Source organism: Eulemur rufifrons, chromosome 16 (assembly GCF_041146395.1).
Source record: "Eulemur rufifrons isolate Redbay chromosome 16, OSU_ERuf_1, whole genome shotgun sequence".
NCBI lineage: Eukaryota > Metazoa > Chordata > Mammalia > Primates > Lemuridae > Eulemur > Eulemur rufifrons.
In genome coordinates this window covers 74,480,680-74,503,489 of record NC_090998.1, presented here as the reverse complement: position 1 = coordinate 74,503,489, position 22,810 = coordinate 74,480,680, and the positions used below count along the sequence as shown (strand labels likewise).

At 34.2% G+C, this 22,810-nt stretch overlaps 2 protein-coding genes across 5 annotated transcripts in view; one reads left to right on the top strand and one right to left on the bottom strand.

Moving 5' to 3' along the window:
- Window positions 1-12,438, top strand: part of CDK17 (cyclin dependent kinase 17) — a 90,779-nt gene extending 78,341 nt beyond the window's left edge. Inside the window, exons 11-17 of one of the 2 annotated variants that reach the window (XM_069491721.1) lie at window positions 1,956-2,076; window positions 4,382-4,479; window positions 5,303-5,408; window positions 7,385-7,427; window positions 8,427-8,517; window positions 9,781-9,858; window positions 10,388-12,438. In XM_069491721.1, coding sequence (XP_069347822.1) covers window positions 1,956-2,076; window positions 4,382-4,479; window positions 5,303-5,408; window positions 7,385-7,427; window positions 8,427-8,517; window positions 9,781-9,858; window positions 10,388-10,425 — 575 coding nt within the window. In that variant the 3' untranslated portion in view covers window positions 10,426-12,438. The remainder of the gene's footprint in view (window positions 1-1,955; window positions 2,077-4,381; window positions 4,480-5,302; window positions 5,409-7,384; window positions 7,428-8,426; window positions 8,518-9,780; window positions 9,859-10,387) is intronic. The other variant, XM_069491722.1, reaches the window with a different exon arrangement.
- Window positions 12,439-19,172: 6,734 nt separating this feature from the next.
- ELK3 (ETS transcription factor ELK3) overlaps window positions 19,173-22,810 on the bottom strand; it is a 162,159-nt gene continuing 158,521 nt past the window's right edge. For 2 of the 3 annotated variants that reach the window (XM_069491356.1, XM_069491354.1), the window contains exon 5: window positions 21,619-21,856. In XM_069491356.1, coding sequence (XP_069347457.1) covers window positions 21,758-21,856 — 99 coding nt within the window. In that variant the 3' untranslated portion in view covers window positions 21,619-21,757. Of the gene's footprint in view, window positions 21,857-22,810 lie in introns of all 3 variants that reach the window. The other variant, XM_069491355.1, reaches the window with a different exon arrangement.

Genomic DNA, 22,810 nt, shown 5'->3' with positions numbered 1-22,810 from the left:
TTCTTCTTAGCATAGTTTATGTTGCTAACTTTCCCTTTTAATTGTTATATATTCTCTCTCGCTCGCTCGGTCGCTCAGTGAATGCCAATGATAGAGAAACCTGGCTTGGACATTAGAAATGCAAAAGGAATGTCAAGGGCCATCAAATATCTACTTTTATTGGGAAATAATCTAAGTGCTTTAAATTTTGCTTCTAACCTCTACAAAACAAGCCACGTAAATTTTATGTTCTCATGGGCCAACAAGAAACTGATTACTACATGAGACAGTATAATCAACTTTGTTTCTATCACTTTATTTATTTATTTATTGGTTGCATAGTGAATACAGTTATGACTTCATGTAAGGGAGAGTCATGTAACTTTGAGTGTTTACCACTGTAAGTTGTTCTCGATCCCTTTGAAAGTCTACCCTTTTCCCATGATCAGTGAAATTCAGAGGTCTAGGAACTACTGATAACAGACAGACATTTTCATTAATGTTAGAAAATGGCTTGTATAATAATGCCATATCACAATTAATTTGGTTTGGGAGAGATTATTGTTTATTTCATTTCATGCCAACACTGAAATTCTAATTGTGAACCAGGAGCCTGTTTGGACAAGCACCCTAGTTCTGAATTCTCCCAGGAGAAGAATAAGCTACTAAGGATATTATAACTGGCAGTTTGCCTTAATGGTATAAGTTACAGGATAAGCAAATTTATAGCCCTGTCCTTTGCCTCCATATACATCATTCTTAATATCAGGAAGAGAGATCAGAAAGCTGCTTTCATTTTGCTAATACCAAAACTGGTATGAAAATGTAATTTTTTGGACTTATGTCACCAAGTTGGGATGTTAGAGTAAAACTTGTAATTAAATAAAGTAGTGTCAACATTGTTCCACTTACACCCTTTAATCATTGTACTAAACTGAAATAGTGTGAGTCCTTCCTCATTACTTAAACTTCGGGTATTGTTTATGTGATTATCCAATTTAATAAAGTATTGAATTATCCTTTTATGGCATCTTATTTAATATTTTAATCAGATATATAAATTATACATAACAGCAACCTCAGCCTAAAAATTGAATTGAAGAATTCAATATTTTGTTACTCAAAATATATGGTAAGATAAATTTATATTTCTTCAGACACCTTTTAAAGTTGCTGCTTCTTTAGGTGATCAGAATTTAGAGGTTTAGAACTAATAAGAACTCTCTGCTACTAGTGACTCAAGATAAAGTTGTGAACTCTAGCTTTTATTTCTGGATAATCAGTGGATGTTAAATTGGTAAAGGAATGACAAATGTTTTACATCATTTACAGCAATTAATAATATCCAAAGGCAGCAAGGTCTGTCTTATTCCAAAATTATCCATATAACTTAAAACCTATGAAGAAAGTACAGAACAGCATTGTAATTTATTCCAAGGGAACTGTCTCTAAATAGATTTCTGCAAGGAAGTTGTCAGTTAACCTCAACAGAATCAAGAACCAAAAACTTCAGGATTTTTGATAAAAAATGGTATAGCAAATAAAGGTTGGAAATGGGTTAAAAGGTGACAAAAGCTTAATCTTTAAGAAATAAAATTGTGTATCTTGGTGTCATTGACCTAGTTTGGATTAATTTAATTTCAGCTAGAAAATAATTTTGGAGTCTTGAGTCATGGACAAAAGAAATATATCTTAAGTTTAGATTAACCCACACACTGTATTAGGTACATTCACATATAAAAGTAAGCATAGTCTCTGGTTGTGGAATTATTATTATTTAGTTTAACTGTATAAGGATTTGCTAACCCAAGACCACATGCCCTCAACAAATTTCAGAAAACTAATTTTGTTTGAAACTTCAGGAAGCTATAGAGTAGCCATCTCAGCATCCCTTTGAATGGAGTCATGGTGAGGACAGGGACTGAGAAATCCATTATAGCTATTTCCTAATTCTTTGCTTTCTTTTCACTATGAAGGACTAGCCAGAGCCAAGTCAGTTCCCACCAAGACCTACTCAAATGAAGTTGTCACACTGTGGTACCGGCCACCTGATGTGCTTCTTGGTTCCTCAGAGTACTCGACACAGATTGACATGTGGTAAATATATATACAGATGTTATTGCCACTTATAATTTTGAAATGATATAGCTGTTAACACAGGGCATCTTGATACATATTTGACTTTTAAAGAAGTATTATTTTAAACGACCATAAATATAAGCAGTGATTAATAAGCATTCTGGCATGGAAGCAAGATTACCTAAATTTAAATATCAATTCTACCATGTATAACTATATAATAACCATATTTAAATTACTGACCCATGCCTCTGTTTCTTCATTTAAGGAAATGGGAATAGTAATAGCTACTTTGAAGTTTTGTAGATAATGTTAAGACTAAATGAGCTAATACAGATAAGCACTCAAAGGAGTGTCTGATACATAGTAATTTAAAACAAAATTGTTATTTCGATCATTTAATATTCACCAAAATCTGCCTGCCTTAAGTTGAAATAAAAGTAGTAATTTAAATATCGTAGTCATCTTTCTCTCATACCACTTTGATTTTGGTACTCTTATACTCAAAGTACCTTTGTTGCCACCCCATTCCTTACCTATAGGATACAGTACCATTAATTCCTCAGTCTATATTTAAGGATTTCTGTAAGCTGTCTCTAAACTACTTTTCCACCTTATTTCACAGTATTTCTCAACACAAACGTTTCCTTTTAGCCAGATGGCCTACTCACTGTACCTCAAAAATTCCCACCTTTGTTCTGGGTATTCAAACTGGTCCACGCACCTGAAATGCCTACTCACCGCCTCTAACTGGGATCTGTGCCTAGTAAACTGCAAAACACAGCTTTTCATAAATTCTTGCCTGAATACACCCTAGCCTCTGGTGGCAATTCCTTCCTCTGAACTGTGGTTACATATATTGTCTATACTCTTAATGTAGTGATGTCATAAACCTACTTCTGTTGTTGTCTTGAACAATTATATAAACTCTTGTTTCATATAACTTTTTTCTTCTTTTATTTCATGTTTTTTAATTGTGGCAAATATACATAACATAAAATTTACCATTTTAACCAATTTCAAGTGTACTATTTTGAGACATTAAGTACATTCACATTGTTGTGCAACCATCAACACCATCCATCTCTAGAACTTTTTCCATCTTGCAAAATTGAAACTCTCTACCCATTAAACTCCTCCTCCCTATTCTCCCTCCTAACCTCCTATTCCTGGCAACCACTCTTCTATTTTCTGTCTCTGTGAATTGACTACTATTAAGTGCCTCATATAAGTGGAATCGTACAGTATTTGTCTTTTCATGACTGGCTTATTTCACTTAGTATAATGTCTTCAAGGTTAATCCATGTTGTAGCTTGTTTCAGAATCATCTTCTTTTTTAAGGCTAAATAATACTCCATTGAATATATATGTCATATTTTGTTTACCCTTTCATACATTGATGGACACTTCAGTTGCTTCCACCTTTTGGCAGTTGTAAATACTGCTGTTAACATGAGTATAGAAATATCTCTTCAAGACCCTGCTTTCAGTTAGTTTGGATGGATACCTAGCAGCAGAATTGCTGGATCGTATGGTAATTTTTAAGTTTTTCAGAAACCACCATACTGTTATCCGTAGCAACTGTATTATTTTACTTTCTATGTAACATTTTAATATGTAAAAGTAAATTTTATATACAGTGGCTAGATTGTGAGTCCTTTAATGGAAGGACTATGTCTTACACTTATGTATTCACATCAGTTTAAGTCATAGATGACAGTATTTATTCACTGAACCTCCATCTATTTATCTTCCTTCTTACACACACACACACACACACACACACACACCCCCGTACCTACATGTTCTATTTCTGCTTTCTGCATCACAAAATCTTGAATCATTTGCTTCTCTCTATCCCTGCTGCCCACTACCTTAGCTCAGGCCATTGTCATCTCCTGGATTGCCATAACCATCTCTTCATTTGGTTGTCTTCCATCTTATCTTGTCTTGCCCCTTTCAGTCCGTGGTGTACACTATCACTAATATAAAGATTCAATGAGATAATAATTCATGCACTTAAAATAGTTTCTAATACATACTGAGCAATCAGTCACTATTAGCTATTGTTAGTGTTATTCTTTAGGAATTATGCAAAGGAGAGCTGGACATTTTAAGTGAGAAAAATGTACATAGCAATAAGGAAGTTGAGACAGATAGGGTAAACATTCACAAATTAGTTGAATCTAAAATATGTCTGCAGGAGTTATTGTAGCAAACCAGTACAGAATTCTCCAGAAAGACAGTCTTAAGGAAAAGATTCTTGTGCTTCATAATATGTAAATGGATTGCTCATTTTTTTTTTTCATGATATATTTTAAAGGGGTGTTGGTTGCATTTTCTTTGAAATGGCTTCTGGAAGACCTCTATTTCCAGGATCAACCGTGGAAGATGAACTGCACTTAATTTTCCGACTGCTAGGTAACAGAAGAAATCTTTTCCCAGTGATTTTGAACCTAAAATTGACTAGCTAGATAAGACTGTCTCTGAAATATATATTTAAAATTTTGATACCAAGGCCAGGCACAGTGGCTCACACCTGTAATCCTAGCACTTGGGAGGCAAAGGCGGGAGAATTACTTGAGGACAGGAGTTCAAGACCAGCCTGAGCAATGTAGCGAGACCCCATCTCTACAAAAAACAAAAATTAGCTGGGCATGGTGGTGCACGCCTGTAGTCCCAGCTACTCTGGAGGCTGAGGCAGGAGGATCACTTGAGTCCCAGAGTTGGAGGCTGCAGTGAGCTATGACAGTGGCCACTGCACTCTAGCCCAGGCAATAGAGTGAGACTCTGTCTCAAAAAAAAAAACAAAAAGAAAGAAAAAAGATATTGAGACTAACATAAATAGCTGTTAAAAGAATTACAATTGGCATAATTATTATGAAGATAGATCCTTCTAGGTAACTTCTTTTGCAATAAGAATTTTATGGAAAAACTGAGAAAATAAATATTATAGAGAATTGGCCTTCAGCATATATATTTCTAACTTAGGTGGTACCAACTAGATAGAAAAAAAGGCTAGGCATCATCATTTTTATGGCATCATTGCATAGTCCAAAAAAAAGTCTGTATGTTTACTATTTCTGTCATTTCAATTGTATTTGAAATAGTTAAATCATCTAGTAAATGTAAATTGTTCTCTAAGATACTTTCTTAATTCTGCCTATTTATGTATATGAATATAAATAACTTATAAATTTTTATCTACATTTAAAAATATGTAAATTTATTTTTCTTAATTTAGGAACTCCCTCTCAGGAAACTTGGCCAGGTGTTTCTTCAAATGAGGAATTCAAGAACTACAACTTTCCAAAATATAAACCACAGCCTCTAGTTAACCATGCACCCAGGTATTTTTTTTTCTCTTAAATGAAAAGGGGAAAACCCACATGATTTTTTTTCAATGTTTTGAAGCATTAGCCACAGTAAAGATTCAGGAAAAAATATATAATACAGTTCTTAAATATTTTAGGGTCTAATTTAGTCAGTTTTCTTTCTGTATATGTCAAATTAATTTTATAATTCAGTGGCCATTAGTCACGAAAGTATGTAAATAGAATCGAGCTGTTAACTAAAGTGAGTATGTAACTATAGGTATGAGCATTCTAGAGTTTATGTAGATAGTTCCTTTTCCCAGAAAAAAGACATTGATTAATGCCTTATTTCATACCATGAAGACTATGATGAAGTTTCTGTTTTGCTTTCTGCAGAGTTGTTCTGTATTTACTTATAAAAACCTAGGAAAGTGTTATATAAATCTGGACTCTAACACAAGATGACCCATCAGTATTTTGGCTAGTTGTTAATGACATAATTATTATTTGAAGACTATAAACTCTTTTTCATTCCTTAGCAAAATGTAATATCCTAAATGGTCAACCATTCAATTAAAGTTTCTTCTCAGACCTACCCCCGTATCTGTCCAAGACTCCCATTAAAATTTGAGTCAGAATATTTTTACTTGTGGAATTTATTACATCTTCAGTAAGTAACATAGAATAACTGACCCCTTTGACTGCATTTTTCATCTTTCCTTTAAAAAAAAAAATTAAAAAGTCACCAAGACACCAAATAAGGCCATCATCTGTTTTAATCCAAAGCCATTCACATTACTTACAACGTAACACACTTGCTGTGCTTCCATTTATCCTCAAGCTAGGGAAGGAACAGCAAAAAACAGTTCTGACACCAAAAATATTTTTGAAGTATTTGTGTGAATTGATGTTCTTATTGTTACTATAGCAACTGATATCATTCTAACTAGACTTTCTTAGGAAGAATAATAATATGTGCTGGGCCTTTTTTGTATGTCTCTCCCAAGTAGCATAAATCCTATTTATATCATCTATATATTGCTTGCTGTTGGAATGTTCAGCGTAAAAGGCTGAAGCTCTTCTTTGAAGCAGATTCTCCATGATTTGATGTCTGTGCCCAGGGTGCTCTGGAAATGTCTAGAATGGTAAACTATAGAGGAATAGAAGAGTCTAGAGAATATCTAGGCCTCAGTATCTATAGGACCCACTGAGAGCACTCGGGAAAATATTTCTTTATTCATAATTGTACTTTTGCCATAAAAGGTAGTGCATGATAGAACCTGTTATTTCTGATCAAGAGATTATCTCATTAAAATAATCCCTAACCCTACTACTCCCAATTATATTTTTAAGTTATATATTTTTATTGACTATATATATCATTGTTTTTGTAGCCCTTATTAATGAAGTTATTGTGGTTTATTCAAATTGAACAACTTCTAGTACTCTGAGCAGACTACCCTGTAAAAATTTATTGAATGGCTTGTTTCTGTGTTTATCTTAAAATGTAGTGATACATTTTGGGGTCACTTCTCTTTTTGCTTTCACCTGTACAGTAGGAAAATGATCCTCTTGTATGTTTGCCTTAAGTGAAACACTGTAAAAATTGTAAAACATTGTGAAAATTGTAAAACATTGTGGAAAAATTGTAAAAAATTATGAAACATTGTAAAAATTGATGTAATATTTAAGTTTTCCTTATACTAGAGGTTACTTTGTTTTGAAATAGAACAGTGATTTTTAAAAATTCTATAATTTTAATAATTTGTTCTTGTATATTGAAAATATGAATTGAAGCTTAGCTTCTGTTCAATTTATGGTTTGTTCTTAAACAAATGGCAAGATAAGTCTTGTAAGGCTAAAACAGATGTGAGTCTATTTGAAGGCAACAAGAGTGGCTATTTTAGGGCACTTAAATTTAGCAGATTAGGACGCTTAGGAAATAGTTTTATCTGAAAAGTTTCTGTCAACTAAAAGAGAATAAATTGCCAATTGTTTTTTCTTGTTTTTAGGTTAGACTCTGAAGGAATTGAGTTGATAACAAAATTTCTTCAGGTAAGTCATACCTTATTTTGTAATTGTTAAATGAGTAGTTAAGCCTCAGTTTCCTCATCTGTAGAATGGAGTCAGTAATACCTCCCTGGAATATTGTTAATGACAAATAAGGTTATCTATGGTAGTATCTAGCATAGTTTTGAGGCACATGCTTAAGTAAAAAAAAATATATATATATACACATATGTATTGTTTCTCTTAATGTGTCTGTGTCTCTTGTTGTGACCTAGAACAGTTTTGAGATAGTCAGCTGTACTGGCCATGTTATCTGCAATTCATATTCTCTAATGTTCTCTTTTCCTTATACCTACAGCCTTTGGAGGATGCTGCACCTCCAAATACCATTCACATTTCACTCCAGAGCAGGAAGAAGAGGGGGGATAAGGGTAGCACCAGCCACATTAATCCTCTTATATCTTGAAAGCAAAGGCTTTTGCAGAAACTCCTGCCAGGCTTCTTCTCAGGCCTCACTGACCAGAACGTTAATTGTAAGAGAGGCTGGGACTTCGGGAGCAGGATTGTCGTATTATCCTAAACTTAGAACAGTCATGATTTGTGATTCATCTGCCGAATTAGGAAACATGAACACCTTGAACAGATCTAGGTTGTATAATCAAGGAAAAAAGGGAAATGAGTATTGGATAGATAATTAGGAATGCCTGCCATCCAGTCCTTTGGTGTTCGTGAAGAAAGGTAACACCAAAGGTCAGATTTTTAATTTTTTTTTTTATCACTTCAGAAAGCACAAGGAACCTAAATTTTTATTTAAAATCCAGCTTTATGTTAGAAATGTGGAACTGAGATATATCATTCCTATATAATTTCAACAGCAACTCAAATTAGTGTATCTGGAGTACTCCAAATTGGTGCTTGAAAAATAGTCATCATATTTAATAATAAAGATTTTCAAAAGTAGCTCTAAATGCTAATTTGCCTATCTCCTACTCTGTACAATAATTAGAGAAAAAGTTAATGAAGCAGTTCTTTGATTTTTCACAGTACGAATCTAAGAAAAGGGTTTCAGCAGAAGAGGCCATGAAACATGTGTACTTTCGCAGTTTGGGACCAAGAATACATGCTTTACCAGAAAGTAAGAGAAATCCTAAAGTGTTTTTCCACTTTTATTTTTATTTGTCTGGGGTTGGGAGCTAGGTGGATTAGGGATTTAGAAAGAATAATTTTTTTTTTTAAGCCTAAAATTCTAGTCTTTCCTATAATTAGATCAGACTTTTTGGAAGGGAAGTGTATGTCTTATTTTCCTATGTTTTAATTTATTTCTTATAACACTGAGCACATTGCCGCTACTCTGTAAGAAATCAATGGTACTTAGGCATGGGTCATTAATCTTACTGGAATTAAGTTGGGATATGCCATCTGATGACAGGTATTGTCCCTACGCCCAATCTGGCTTTGATTCAGAGTTATTAAAAGTGGATTTCAAGCAAAGACTAATGAAGCACAACCAAAACATAAGATTGTTTTCTTGTGAAAGTACATTTCCTTCTTAAGATATAAAGATAATTTTCCTGGACAGAGCTGAGTGTACTGTCAGAGTCACTAGATTAGCAGATTCCTCATGTCTGAAGTAACTCCTTGGTTTTATTAATGACATTCTTTTTTGAAATTACCCCAGTATTTTACTTTAGAATAGAGTGAATGGGGAATTAGGAGGATATTTGGGAACTGAGCTGCCAAAAGCTTTCATTAATTTCCCATTCTCATTTACTACACAGTATTGATTCGACAAGGTTTATGTAGCAGTCCGTGACAAAACTAATTGGAATTAAAAATCCTTACGGCTTTTCACTTAGAACTTACTGAATAATTTTAAATGAAAGACTACCTGACAGATTGGAAATGAGAGAGGTGAAATACAAGTTTTCTTAAGATGATATTGACATATCACTATTAATATCAAGTTTCAGCTTGAGGTAGGCAGTTATGATTGTACAACCTATTCCTTGTTTTTTACTAAAAAATTAGAAGGTAGCTTGAGGGCCTGATGATACCTTCATGCCATACTAAGGAGACAGAGATAAAGGACAGAGAGAAAACCTCATGATACGTTTTGACTGGGTCTCCCAACCTCAGTAAGTCCTGGAATAGACAGTGTATATTCTCCAGAGAAACACCTCGCAGCGTGGTTTAACCCAGAGTTGGGGGAAGAAAGATTCTGAAGGGTGATTACTTCACTTGGCTTTCTCTTCAAAACAATGGGACAGGTCTATAACCTTGTATAATGGTTTCATGTTGGATCAGTGTATGTTTTTTAAGCATTTGCCTGTAGTTGGGTTGTGTTTGTTTTAATAATGTTAGTGTATCACCTGATAATTTTTATGTATGCATTTTATAGGTGTATCAATATTCAGTTTGAAAGAAATTCAGTTGCAAAAGGACCCGGGTTTTCGAAATTCTTCTTATCCAGAGACAGGTGTGTTTGTCATAAACCATTTCACGTGTCGATCATAAATTTTTGTGTGGAACCAAGCTTTTGGTTTATAAATTGATCAGTAAAATTATTGATGTAAAAACCAATGTACAGTGCATTCCACAACTGTGTATGTTTAGCATTGCACGTACTCACTTTTCTGTATGATGTGGGCAGCTCAGTAAATCTTCAGAGAGAAATCTGACTCAGTCAAGTCAGGGATCCTGAAAGCTGCAGATGGCACAGAGACCTTTTACAAGTGACCTGGCTTGATCACTGCACACGCCATCCCTGGTACCTGAGGCAGAAGACACATCTTGTGCTTCCCTAGTCATCAGGTTCATCACTTCGAAGCATAGAAGCTGTAGACTGACCCCATCAACAAAAGGGTTATTTAAGACAGTGCTGATTACTCTCACCGTGGAATATTAGCTTTTGCTGGTGGGAACATTAGTTTCCTAGAGTCACCAAATACTGTATGTGGGATAAAACTGAACCTTGAACTGCCTCATAAAATGACTTTATATTTTAGGACATGGGAAGAACAGAAGACAGAGCATGCTCTTTTAAGTCTGATAACATGGTTTCAAGCCCAGCCCACAGCCTTTCTTACCAATCAAGGACTCAGATCTGAAGGCAATTATTTCTTTTGGTGGACTTGGAATCTCTGTTTGTCTACACTGTCCTCTTCACAGTGGAGTCTTTTTATTTCAGACCTACAGATTGTTTTTATATTTGTTGTCACAGTGTGACAATTTTTTTGTACAGTCAGTTTTAAGGTCTTCTCTGCCATTAGAGCCAGTAGGTTACAGCTGTTGATGTAACTGTAGCTGCAATTTTTGTGCAGGACTGAGAAACACAGTGCATTATTTATTGCGGAATCATTGCTGCTAAATAACTACTGTTTGTTTATTTAACACAACAATTGAATGCCTGAAGAAGTTGCAGTGGCTTTATTATATGTGAATGCATCTGTTTCTCCTCACGAATTGTTTTACTGCTGCATTTTTTGTTTGTTTGTTTATAAAATTAAACTGCAGTGTTTCCTAGAATGTAAATTTAGCTTTGCTTAACAGTAAAATAAGTGAGCGAGCCATCTTGAACACTCTAAGTTTATGCTATATAATTTCTTATTGAACATTGGCAAATAAAATAGCTAAGAGATTGATAAGCACATTTTATTTAGGAAAGCATGTGATGCAGAAGTTGATTCAAGCAAGTGAATACTTGACATTTTGGGGATCCTCACATTAGACACCAGTAAATTAAAGCATCCAAATTATTTATTTTTACTTATTCCTCATTTTAGAAATGTCTACTGTGTATTACTGGATATTTTTATACTAATACACTTAACCTATTTTACATTGTGCTTTAATTTAGTTAAAATTTAACTGTATGAGTCCATTCAGACATGAAAGGTCTTGCATTCATTTGTTTAAAATACTTTTCTTTTATTAGAAAGGATGATAACTTCCTTGGGGAACAATTTATTTCATTTGGGGGCTGTGTGCGTTTCAATAACATTCACTTGGAATCAGCTGAAAGCTATATGTCTTTTCAGTGAGCCATGACAAATTACAAATAAGAGAAATGAGAACTTAGAGAATTGCTTTAAAGCATTGTAGGTATTACCTGTTTACCAGAGATACTAAATATTCCAGTTTTAATTATGCATCTCTTTGAACATCATAAACACACTTTGGTATTGGTAAGTGTTCTTAAGCATTTGTGTTCATTTTTAAGGACTATTTGTTTAGTGCATCTTACAAGCTATATATCTTAATTGGTATATTTTGAAATGGTCATGTAAATTTTTGCCTAATATATCATGAAAATAGTCATAACTTAATTTTTTTTCCTGACATTCACTGTAAAACATTCAGGGGTCCTACCATTTCTGTTCAGGAAATCTTGTAGTTTATTGTTGTTATTTAACAGTATTAAGTGAATTTTTGTATATTTCATTTTAACTTTATTTGTGAATAGTGATTGTGGCATGTTTGGGGATGTTATTTTAATATTTCATGATACTGAAATTTTAATTTTTTTAAAAAAAATTTTCTGGAAGAAACAGATTCATGTGTAATGGTGAATATTGGACCACTACTGCTTTTCACATTTGTAAATTGGTTTTATGTTAAACCCTGTAGCCTAACAAAACTGCTGTTATTTCTAACTGACAGACATGTATTAATATTGTACTTTGAAGGTTATAAATATTATGTGGAAATTCTTCCATTTTGTTTTGAAATTTATAATAACAAAATCTCCATGTTGTTAAAATGTGGTTTTGTTGAGTCACAGTTCTTTCTTGGGGAAGAAGGCTGTGCAGAGTGGGATCATTTTCTTTTATGGGTCATTTTTAAGATAATGAAGTCTCACTGTGCCAAAAGTGATAACTGCTTTATATTTGTGCCAACCATTTACTTAGTAATCTCTGTTGTAATTTTATAGGATAGCGCTGTCAATTATAAAGTATCAAATTTATAATTTCATAGGATATATATTTGATTTTGTGCAAATTTTTCATATAGTTACCCATAAGTTTAATTCTTGGCATTTAAAAGGCAAAGAAATATATCCATTTGTTACATAAAATTTTCTCCTATGCAGTCCTAGGAGTGTTTGTCATTTTATTAAGAAATCTGGCAAGCAAACAGGTGTTTTTTGTTTTTGATACTTGAGCACCATTCAGATCCTGAAAACTTGGCAGTGAAGAGAATTGAAACTTAGAAATTTTGAACTGAACATATAGGATTCCTCTAAACTGATGAGGTTCTTAAAGGTAAGAAAAGATGTGTTTTTTATTTTCTTTCCAAGTGGTACTGTTAACAGACATTGTAGATGTGTCACTCTAGGTGTATAGATTGGCTGCATTCTGTTTGGTGCTTTATTGGCTTTGGTTTGAAAGACTGCTTGTTAACACGTTATTATAATCTATCTTTTGGACTCAGAACAATTGATGTGGGTTTTTCTCTTTACTTTTTTCTTTATTGTGTTAAGATACCATTTCAACTATTTCTAAGTGTACAATTTGGTGGCACTAATTACATTCACAAAGTTATACAGCAGTTACCACTATTTGAAAATTTGTTTATCACTCCAAACAAAAACTCTGAACACATTAAGGGGAAACAATTCCCTATTTTCCCCTCCCCTTAGCCCCTGGCAACCTGAATCTACTTTCTGTCTCTATGAATTTGCCTATTCTAGATATTTCATATAAGTAGAATCATACCACATTTGTTCTTCTGTGTCTGGCTTATTTCATTCAGCATAATGTTTCAGCACAGTTCATACATGTTTATCATATGTGAGAACTTCATTTCTTTTCATGGTTGCATATATTCTATTATAATTATACAGATTTTGTTTATATATTCATCTGTTGATAGACACTGGGATTTTCTACCTTTTAGCTTTTGTGTATAATGCTTCTATGGACATTATTGTACAAGCATCTGTTTCCCTGTTTTCAATTCTTTGGTGGGGGTGTATATATTATATACATACACACACACACACACACACACACACTCTAATATTTTTGAAATTGGCAAGTATGAATCCTCCAACTTTGTTCTTTTTCAAGATTGTTGTGGTTATTCAGGGTCTCTTGAAATTCCATTTGAATTTTAGGATGGAATTTTCTATTTCTGCAAAAAAAAAAAAAAACTCCACCACCTTTGAGATTATTTATAGGGATTGTATTGAATTTGAATCTGTAGATCATTTTGGGTAATAACTGTCATCTTAACAATATTAAGTCTTCCAGTCCATGAACACAGGATGTCTTTCCATTTATTTAGGTCGTATTTAATTTCTTTCAGCAACATTTTGTAGTTTTCAGTGCACAAGTCTTATGCCTCCTTAAGTTTATTCTTTTTGGTGTAATTGTTTTCCTAATTTCTTTTTGGATTTTTTTCATTGCTCGCGTATAGAAATACAAGTGATTTTTGTGTGTTGATTTTATATCTACAACTTTGCTGAATTTGTTTATTAGTTCTAACAGGCTTTTTGTGGATTCCTTAGGATTTTCTGGATATAAAATCATGTTGTCTGCAAGGAGAGAGAGTTTTACTTCTTCTCTAATTTGGATGCCTTTTATTTCTTTTTCTTGCCTAATTGCTCGGTTTAAGACTTCTAGTACTGTGTTGAACAGAAGTGGTCAAAGGGGGTATCCTTCCTTGCCTTATTTATGATCTTAAGGGAAAAGCTTTTGGTTTTTCACCATTAAGTATGCTTTTAGCTATGGTTTTCCATATATGGCCTTTAACATGTTAAGGAAGTTCCTTTCTATTCCTGTTTATCCAGGGTTTATTCATGAGAGAACATTGGTTTTTTACAAATACTTTTTCTCCATCAATTGAGATGATCATGTTTTTTTTTTTTATTTTATTAATGTGTATTACATTGATTGATTTTCATATATTAAATGACTCTTGTATTCCTGGGATAAATCCCACTTGGTTATAGCATATAATTCTTTTAATATGCTGCTTAATTTTGTTCGCTAGTATTTTGTTGACGATTTTTGCTTGCGTTCATAAGGGATTTGGCGTGTAGTTTTCTTGTAGTATCTTTGTCTGGCTTTGGTATCAGGGTAATGTTGGCCTAATACAATGAATTAGGAAGTGTTGCCTCTTCAATTTTTCTGAATATTTCAAGGATTGGTGTTAATTCTTTACGTATTTGGTAGAATTCATGAGTAAAGTCATCTGGTCCTGAACTTTTCTTTGTTGAGAGGTTTTGGTTAATGATACAATCTTCTTACTAGTTATAGTTCTATTATGTTTTTTATTTCTTCTTGATTCAGTTTTAGTAGTTTGTGTGTTTCCAGGAATTTGTCCATTTAATCTGTGTTATCCAGTTTGTTGGCATATATTAATACTTGTTCATAGTAGTCCCTTATAATCCTTTTTTTACTGTACATTCATTCTCCACATTTATTTCTGATTTTAGTAATTTAAGTAGTGAGGAGAAAAGATGGCGGAGTGGAGGTAACCTCCTGGATTCGTGCTCCCAGAGAGGAAGGCATAGATCTCGGCCTGCCACAACGCTAGTGGATTGCTCCCCTGCAAGTAATTTAAGTCTTTTTTTTTTTTCTCCCCTCTTCCACCTAAGTCTTTTTTTTTTTCCTCCTCAAACTAGCTAAGGTTTGTGAATTTCACTGATCTAGTCAACCAGCTTTTGGTTTTGTTCCTTTTCTCCTGTGTTTTTATATTCTCTATTTTATTTATCTGCACTTCTTACGGCTTTGGGTTTAGGGGTTGTTCCCCTCCCCTTTTTTCTTAAAATGTACAGTTAGGTTATTGACTTGAGATTTTTCTCTTTTAAGGTAGGCATTTAAAGCTATAAATATTCCTCTCGGAACTGCTTTCAGCATATTCCATGAATGTTGGCATATTGTGTTTTCATTTTCATCTGTCTCAAGGTATTTTCTAATACCTGTTGTGATTTCATCTTTGATTTTTGGTTGTTCAAGAGTATGTTGCTTTATTTCCACATATTTGTGCGTTTTCCTTTTCTGTCTGTTATTGATTTCTAGCTTAATTTTATTGTGGTTGGAAAAGATAGTTTGTATGATTTCAGTTTTCAAAAATGTATTAAGACTTGTTTTGTGGCCTAACATATGGTTTGTTCTAGAAAATGTTTCATGTGCATTTGAGAAATATGTCTCATTCTGTGAAGAATGTTGTTGGGTCTGGAGTTTTCTATGTATCTGTTGGGTGTAATTGGTTTGTAGTGTTCACTTCCTTTATTTCTTTATTGAGCTTCTATCTGGTTATTATTGAAAGTGGAGTTTTGAGGTCTCCAGCTATTATTGTAGAACTGTCTACATCTCCTTTCACTTCTTTCAGTATATGCACCGAATGTTTTTTGGGCTCTGTTATTGGGTACAAATATGTTCATAATTGTTATATATCTTCTTGTTGGCTTGAACTTATTAATATATAATGTCCTTTGTCTCCTGGTGGGGTTTTTTTTGTTGTTGTTGTTGTTGTTTTTACTGTTTTAGTCTATTTTCTTTGACAAAAATAAAGCCTTCCCATATCTCTTTTGTTTACTATTTGGGTAGGATCTTTTTCTGTCCTTTTACTTCCAGCCTCTTTGTGTCTGTGTATTTAAAGTGAGTCTCTAGTAGATAGCATGTTGATGGATCATAGTTTTTTGTCCATTCTGCCAATCTCTGCCTTTTAATTGAAGATTTAAACCATTTACATTTAAAATAGTTGCTGATAAGGAATGACTTCAGCCAATTAGCTATTTGTTTTTTGTATGCCTTATATGCTTCTCATTCTTCAGTTCCTCTAACACTGCCTTATTTTTATTTCATTGGTTTTTTGTAGTATACCATTTTGATTCTTTCCTGTTTTTCTGTATATTTTTTAGTTATTTTCAGTGCATATGATTTTTAAAAGATTCATCCCCAAATGTAATCCTTTTGAATTTATTTCTAATGTCAGTGGTTTTATGTTTTAAATATTCTCATCTATATTCTTACATTGAATCTTTTTATTGACAAGTTCAACCATATCAAATTTTTTTTTTATTTTTTTAATAGAGACAGGGGAGACAGGGTCTCACGCTATGTTGCCCAAGCTGGTCTAAAACTCCTGGCTTCAAGCAACCTCCCACCTCAGCCTCCTAAGGTGCAAGGATTATAAGCATGAGCCACTACACCTGGCGTATATCAAAATTTTAAGTGGCAGCACAAGCCCATGAGCAGGCTGCTTAAAGAATCGCACACTTCTGTATGTTCCAAATTTGAAATCTCCAAAGTTTTTAGTGCCGTACTTCAGACTTTTGTTCATCCTAAAACAGAAACTTATTTTCTAATATTAAGTTGAGATTTTAGGTTTAAACAGGCAGGAGTTTCCCTCAGCTGTCATCATTCCTAGCTGAAGTTAATAATCAGTTTCCAATTTTCTATTAGACTAAAACAGGGAGAATATGACCAAGTCACTGATAATAAAGCTGCTTTGGTCAGAAAAGAAAATAAAATTTTGATCTGTGATGATGGGAAGTAGTTTTCATTGGTGGGGTAAGAGAATAGAAGAAATCAACTTATTTGAAAAACTTTTCTGTAAGGGTACCACTTCAGAAACCATAAACTAAACCTCTGTTGAGCAGAGTGCATGTAGGGGCTAAGTGCAGGTGTGCATTTGTGAAAGGGAGACAGAGAGGACTGAGGCTGGAATATAGGGATCATGATGACTGCTCCCTTCCACCTTATCCCTGCTGTAGTGGTGATGCTGAGATACTTTGATCATAAGGATGAACAGGTACTGGTGACCATCTAGATGCAGGCAGCACTTTTCAGGTGGCGAGGAAGCCTAGCATCGGCCAACCGTCTTGTGTGCTCACAAAAGGATGGGTCCATTGGACTCTGGTTGAGGCATGGAATTTTAGTACATACAGACTTGAGACTTGGACAAGACCCTCCTAGGATTCCTTTGAGTCTTTCCTAGCACAGTGCTAGTGAAAATAGTGCCACACAAGCTTCAGCCATTTCTCTAGCTGTAATGACAATAGTTCCACATTCTTGCAGCCAAAATAGTTGTAGGCATCATCTTCTTCATCTTGTTATTTCCTCCTTCATATGTATGTATGTATGCAGCTGAGGTTGTCAAGTGAGCAATGAGTGACATGGTACTGTCATGGGCTGTATAGCTCATCTCTGGATGATGTTCATGCACCATCTTTCCAGAAACATTGAAAATCAGCGAAAGATTGCTTTGGGAGCCCAGTTCTGCCCTCTTGGTCTTCCATGGAATCCTAGTCAATCACTCCTTCATTACTCCTCAGTGATCTACAAGCCCCCCCCTTTTGAATTTAGACTCTATTGCTACTGATTTCTACATTACTGTCTCATGATGATGAACTATAACTATAGGCTTTGTTCTCAGTGAGGGTGAATCCAACCATACTGATCTTTGAGTTCCTCAAATGTTTCCTCTTTCACCTGATCATGAAACATCCTCTTTGCTCTAATTACTCTTTTCTTCTGTTCCTCTACTCTTTGCTATTTATTACTCATTCTTCAGGTCTGAATTTAATTACTTCTTCCAGAAAGCCTTCCCTGCCCCATACCTAACTCTACCACAGACTGGGTTATGTGTCCTGCTGTTTAACTGCCTTCCTTTCCAGTAGCGTCTTTATACTCAACCCTATAACAACGCTTAATCACACTTTATTTCCCCTCACTAAACCATAAGCTTCTTGAAGGAAAGTATTGTGTCTTGGTCACCTCTGTATCCCCAGTACCTGATAGATTTTAGGGAAACAAATTTGTTAAGACACACATGCAAGAAGAGATTTTGAGTTATGAGTAATCTTTGGCGGTTAGGTTAATATTAACTTGGATTTGTCTCCTCTCTCAAAGTACCAGAGACAAATGCAGCAGTCAAAATTTGGTGATAGAAAAGAAACCTTTACTTCCTAGCAGGCTAAAATATGTGACTCTTCAGGAACTAACCTATAATCAAGCTGTTCTCAAGACGCACACACACACATGCATGCCACTGAGGTATTCTCAGTACTGGAGAAGTCTAAGTAGGGCCAGCTCTACAATTACTAAAAATCTGCTCGCCCAGAAAACGTGATACAGCAAACATGTAGCTGTTCTATGTGAAAATGTAGATTGCTAGTTTACACTCTTTTAAAGTAGCATAGATTAATCTCATGGCCTCTGGATCAAAATGCTGATTTTGAAATCTGGACAACTCTATTACCTTGAGCCACTTACTCAACCACTCTAGGCCTCAATTTTCTCATCCATAAAATGGTATATAAAGATACTTTTCTTGTAGGGTTGTTGGGAAACCTGAATGAAGTAATCCATGTAACATGCTTAGAAGAGTTCCTATCACCTAAGTGGTTTATAAGTGGTTGCTATCATTAACTGAAATCATGTCATCCAGTGATAAAATAAAAATGGGTCTTAGAGACCTGACTCATCTGGAAGAGGGTAACTGAAGGTCCTGTATTCTTTAGTGCTAATCCTACAGACAGGGATATATAATCTTTGGTTTATCAACCAGCCAACTCTCATTGCCCTTATGAAACTCTGCCTTTCCTTAGAATGCCTCTCTTTTTATATCACTGCAGTAGCCACTTTGCCTAATATATGGATTTTTTAAAGAGATAGGGTCTCAATAATTATATTTCTTATATCTGTATTTAAAACATTATTTTTGATGTACCATATTTACAGGTAAACAAAACTCATTTTCCAACTTGTATCCACATGGAAAAGTGCAGTTTGAGTCATCCCAAGTAAATGGAAGTAAACTAAACCACTTGCCTTGAAACACCTCTTATCACAAAGTTATTTATTGAACAAAAATAATATGACAGTAAAAATGATACATATATGAAAGTGAAGATTTGCAGTCATAGAAAATGTGTACAAAGAGACCAATGTTCAAGTTACATAGTTCTATAAAACTTTAGCCATAGCAATTTAACACTGATCAAGCAGACATATTAAAAGGAAAAAAAGTTATTTAATATTCTCTGAAACCTATTTTCTGACTAAAATACTTGTGTTAAAAAACACAAACAGAATGAGGCAGAGCTATGAGTTATACTGCGATACCTCCAGTTCTCTGATTGTTATATAGCAAGTACTTTAAGTGATCCATCAAAAATTTGGTATTTTTTCACTTGTAATAAATGGATCTAGAGTATACATTAATCACAATATTTGGAGGAAAAGAAAAAATCAGATTTATAGTTATTTGAATATTTCCGATCAGCATTTACATGTAAAAATTATACTAAATATTTTTTGTTGGGATTTTTGCAGATTAAACTTCTTTTAGTTTCTCTATAAGAGTCCTGCATTTTGGATGTGTTCTCTTATCTGGCAAAACAATTTTAAATGCTCTCTTTATCTGTTTTTTTGCCAACATCATATAGTTGTGGCCCAGTAGCTACTTACAGCTACGCACGGGGAAGCAACTGGACTGAGCACCAGTCATTGTCCTACCTTTAGTGGGCTGTGTGACCATAGGCAACACCCGCCTTCTTGTCCTGAGCTGGAAATAGGTAGTGAGAAGCATTCTCAGAGGCCCCTTCTAGCACCAACATTTTATGTTGAGTAAATATCAGCTCCCTGGACCAGCCCCTTGTATTGTAGTACAAAATTATACTTAGCCTGTGAGGGGGTGACAGTAGTGTCTATTTGTGGATTTGGGAACCAGGCTCATTACTTACAGTCAAAGAGGCATATTTTGGATTTTTTCCTCTCTATCAGGGCATACATCTCCACGCACAGAGATGCTCGATTCCAGTTGTACACTTCAAAATTTGTAAGTAGTAAAACAGTTTATATTTTTTTTTAAATTCAAGAAATGTGTTTTCAACAAACCTCATTGTTTTCCTTTTCTCATAATCCCTGCCTTTTAATGCCTGGTTTGGATCAGTTATTTATTAATAGTTACATCTCAAATTGATTTGTTACTTATAATTAAGAATTATAATTAACCTAATATTGAATTCAAAGCTGTGGGTACTTTCTAGTTCTTATATCTTACATTAGAATATTCTACTTCATGTACCGGTATGGTGCTTTTGGACTGGTTTTTTGAAGGAACAGGAAATATATTTGTTATCACTGCTCCAAACTATATTCCACACAAAAACTGAGTGCAGCATTCCAAATTGTTACATAATCAGTTCCACAACAATGAGGTTCCTGAATAATTTTTCTTAGATTTCCTTCATTCTCACCATAAATTTAGTAATACATAAAGCCATGTGAGCCTACCTCTCCGAATTTCCACAAGCCAGGCCTTCTATACTCCTAGTTTTCTATTTGTGTTACGGCCAAGTTTTTTTAATCCATCAATTGTGAAGACCTCTATATGCACAAAAGATAGCTGGTGTTATAGAATTGTTTCTTTTGTTATTTGGATTCATCACCAGTCTATTAGCCTCTTCCAAAGAATTAGACTTACGGGTCCAGGGATTTAGAGAAACCCTAACTCACACTGATACCATAAATATATCACATGGTTAGATTTCTCTGTGGAAAATTGGGAGAACCAGGGCTGATTTTTTGAAATAAGAATATGCTAACCTAGGAAATATTCCAGGGGCTTGGATAGCATGCACTTGATGTAGCTTTTCCAGCTCAGATTTTTGTTTGGGAGGAATCTAAAAGACACTGCAAACAGCTAGCCCTTCAAAGTTCATTTTTTAAAAAATGCACTTTAGAACATTTTCTTTTGTGAATGTTTATTGTCTAAATATGGCTTAGTTTATTCTTATAAAAACATTACTTGTACATTACATTTACTGAATTTCAATTCAAAAGAGGTTCTAAGGCAATTCTTATACAATTGAAAGCAAAAAAAGAAAAAGTTACATGAATATGCTTTCATATTGCCACTTGTGAAAAATAATGAAATTCTAATAGCTGTTTGATACTAATTTTTGTCTTTCAAACATTTTCTCTTAATACTAAAAAATATATAAACCATTTACATACAACTAAATGCAAAGGAAGGCACAGCTGGTTATAGTGTATATAAGCACAGTTCAGCATATGCAGAATTAATGAGAAAAAAAAGCTTCACATCCTTATTAGTTATACTGAAAACCATTAAAAAAGTTCTTCACTGTCAACAGTGTTCAACACTTAAGAGCTAAGAGTATATAAAAACAAAAACATTAAAATTCACTTAATGCAAAACAGATTTTCATATATACTTGAATATATAAAAAACCCAGTTTTTAAAATGCTAACATAAATCTAGACTATCCATGTTATGAAAAGTGCAAACCAAATTAACAGGGTTTCACAATATCCTTCCCATGACACAGGTAAAGTAGCCCATGGGGACATGTATGTTTCATCAGTTAATGAGTCCTTAATTGTGGTGAGACGTCATCAGGATTTCTGAGAGTTCGAAGAGAGCAGTACTGGAGAAGCAGCTCTGTCCAGACTGGGGATTGGCACTGGCATGTGACCATTAAGCAGTGTGGGGAACTGTAGGGGACAAAACATATTTCAGATAATTATTGCAAATCCATTGGGAAGAACTTGAGTTTTTTATATTCCCAAACAGACCATAATGGTTCGGTTCTGTCATCACCCGTGATGGAGGTCAGTTGCCAATCTATTTTACATAATAATTAGAAGATGACAATACGATCAAGATTACATAGAGCAAACAGAGGTTAAGACCCAGAAAATGTCCTTAATTATTCTACATGCACAGGCTACTAGAAAATAATATGTACTTTATATGTTGCTAAAGCATGTTCTTTTTTTTTTTTTTTTTTTTTGGTCACCCAGTCTAGAGTGCAGTGCACAATCATAGTTCACTGCAACCTCGAAGTCCAGGGCTCAAGGGATTCTCCTGCCTCAGCTTCCCAAGTAGCTAGGACTATTTTTTTTTTCTTTTTTAAGGGATGGGTCTCACTATGTTGACCAAGCTGGTCTCCAACTCTTCGCCTCAAGCAGTCCTCCCGCCTTGGCCTCCCAAGGTGCTGGGATTGTGGGCATGAGCCACCATTCCCAGTCTCTAATACTGTTTTTCAAAGGTTCCAAGCTACTTAGAAATGCTGATTTGCTTTAAATATTAAGAAAAAAATTTTTTTGAAAACTAGACTCTACCTGTGAGTAATTTCTAATACTGTATTTTGAAATTCTCCAGTTTTCCAGAGTACTACACAAAGATGCTTCTCAGTCACTTAAAAATGAGGAATGTTTTAACTTAAAATATTTAGAATAGAAAGATTATTTTGGACCTGAGAAAGTATTCTTTCCAATCAAAATGGTAAATAATATCAAGCTTATTAGATCACCCATAAGTGATAAAGAGTAATTTTTTTTTTAGGTCACATATGTAATTTGTTTTTATTTCGGCATATTACAGGGTTACAAATGTTTAGGTTACATATATTGCCTTTGCCCCATCTGAGTCAGAGCTTCAGGCGT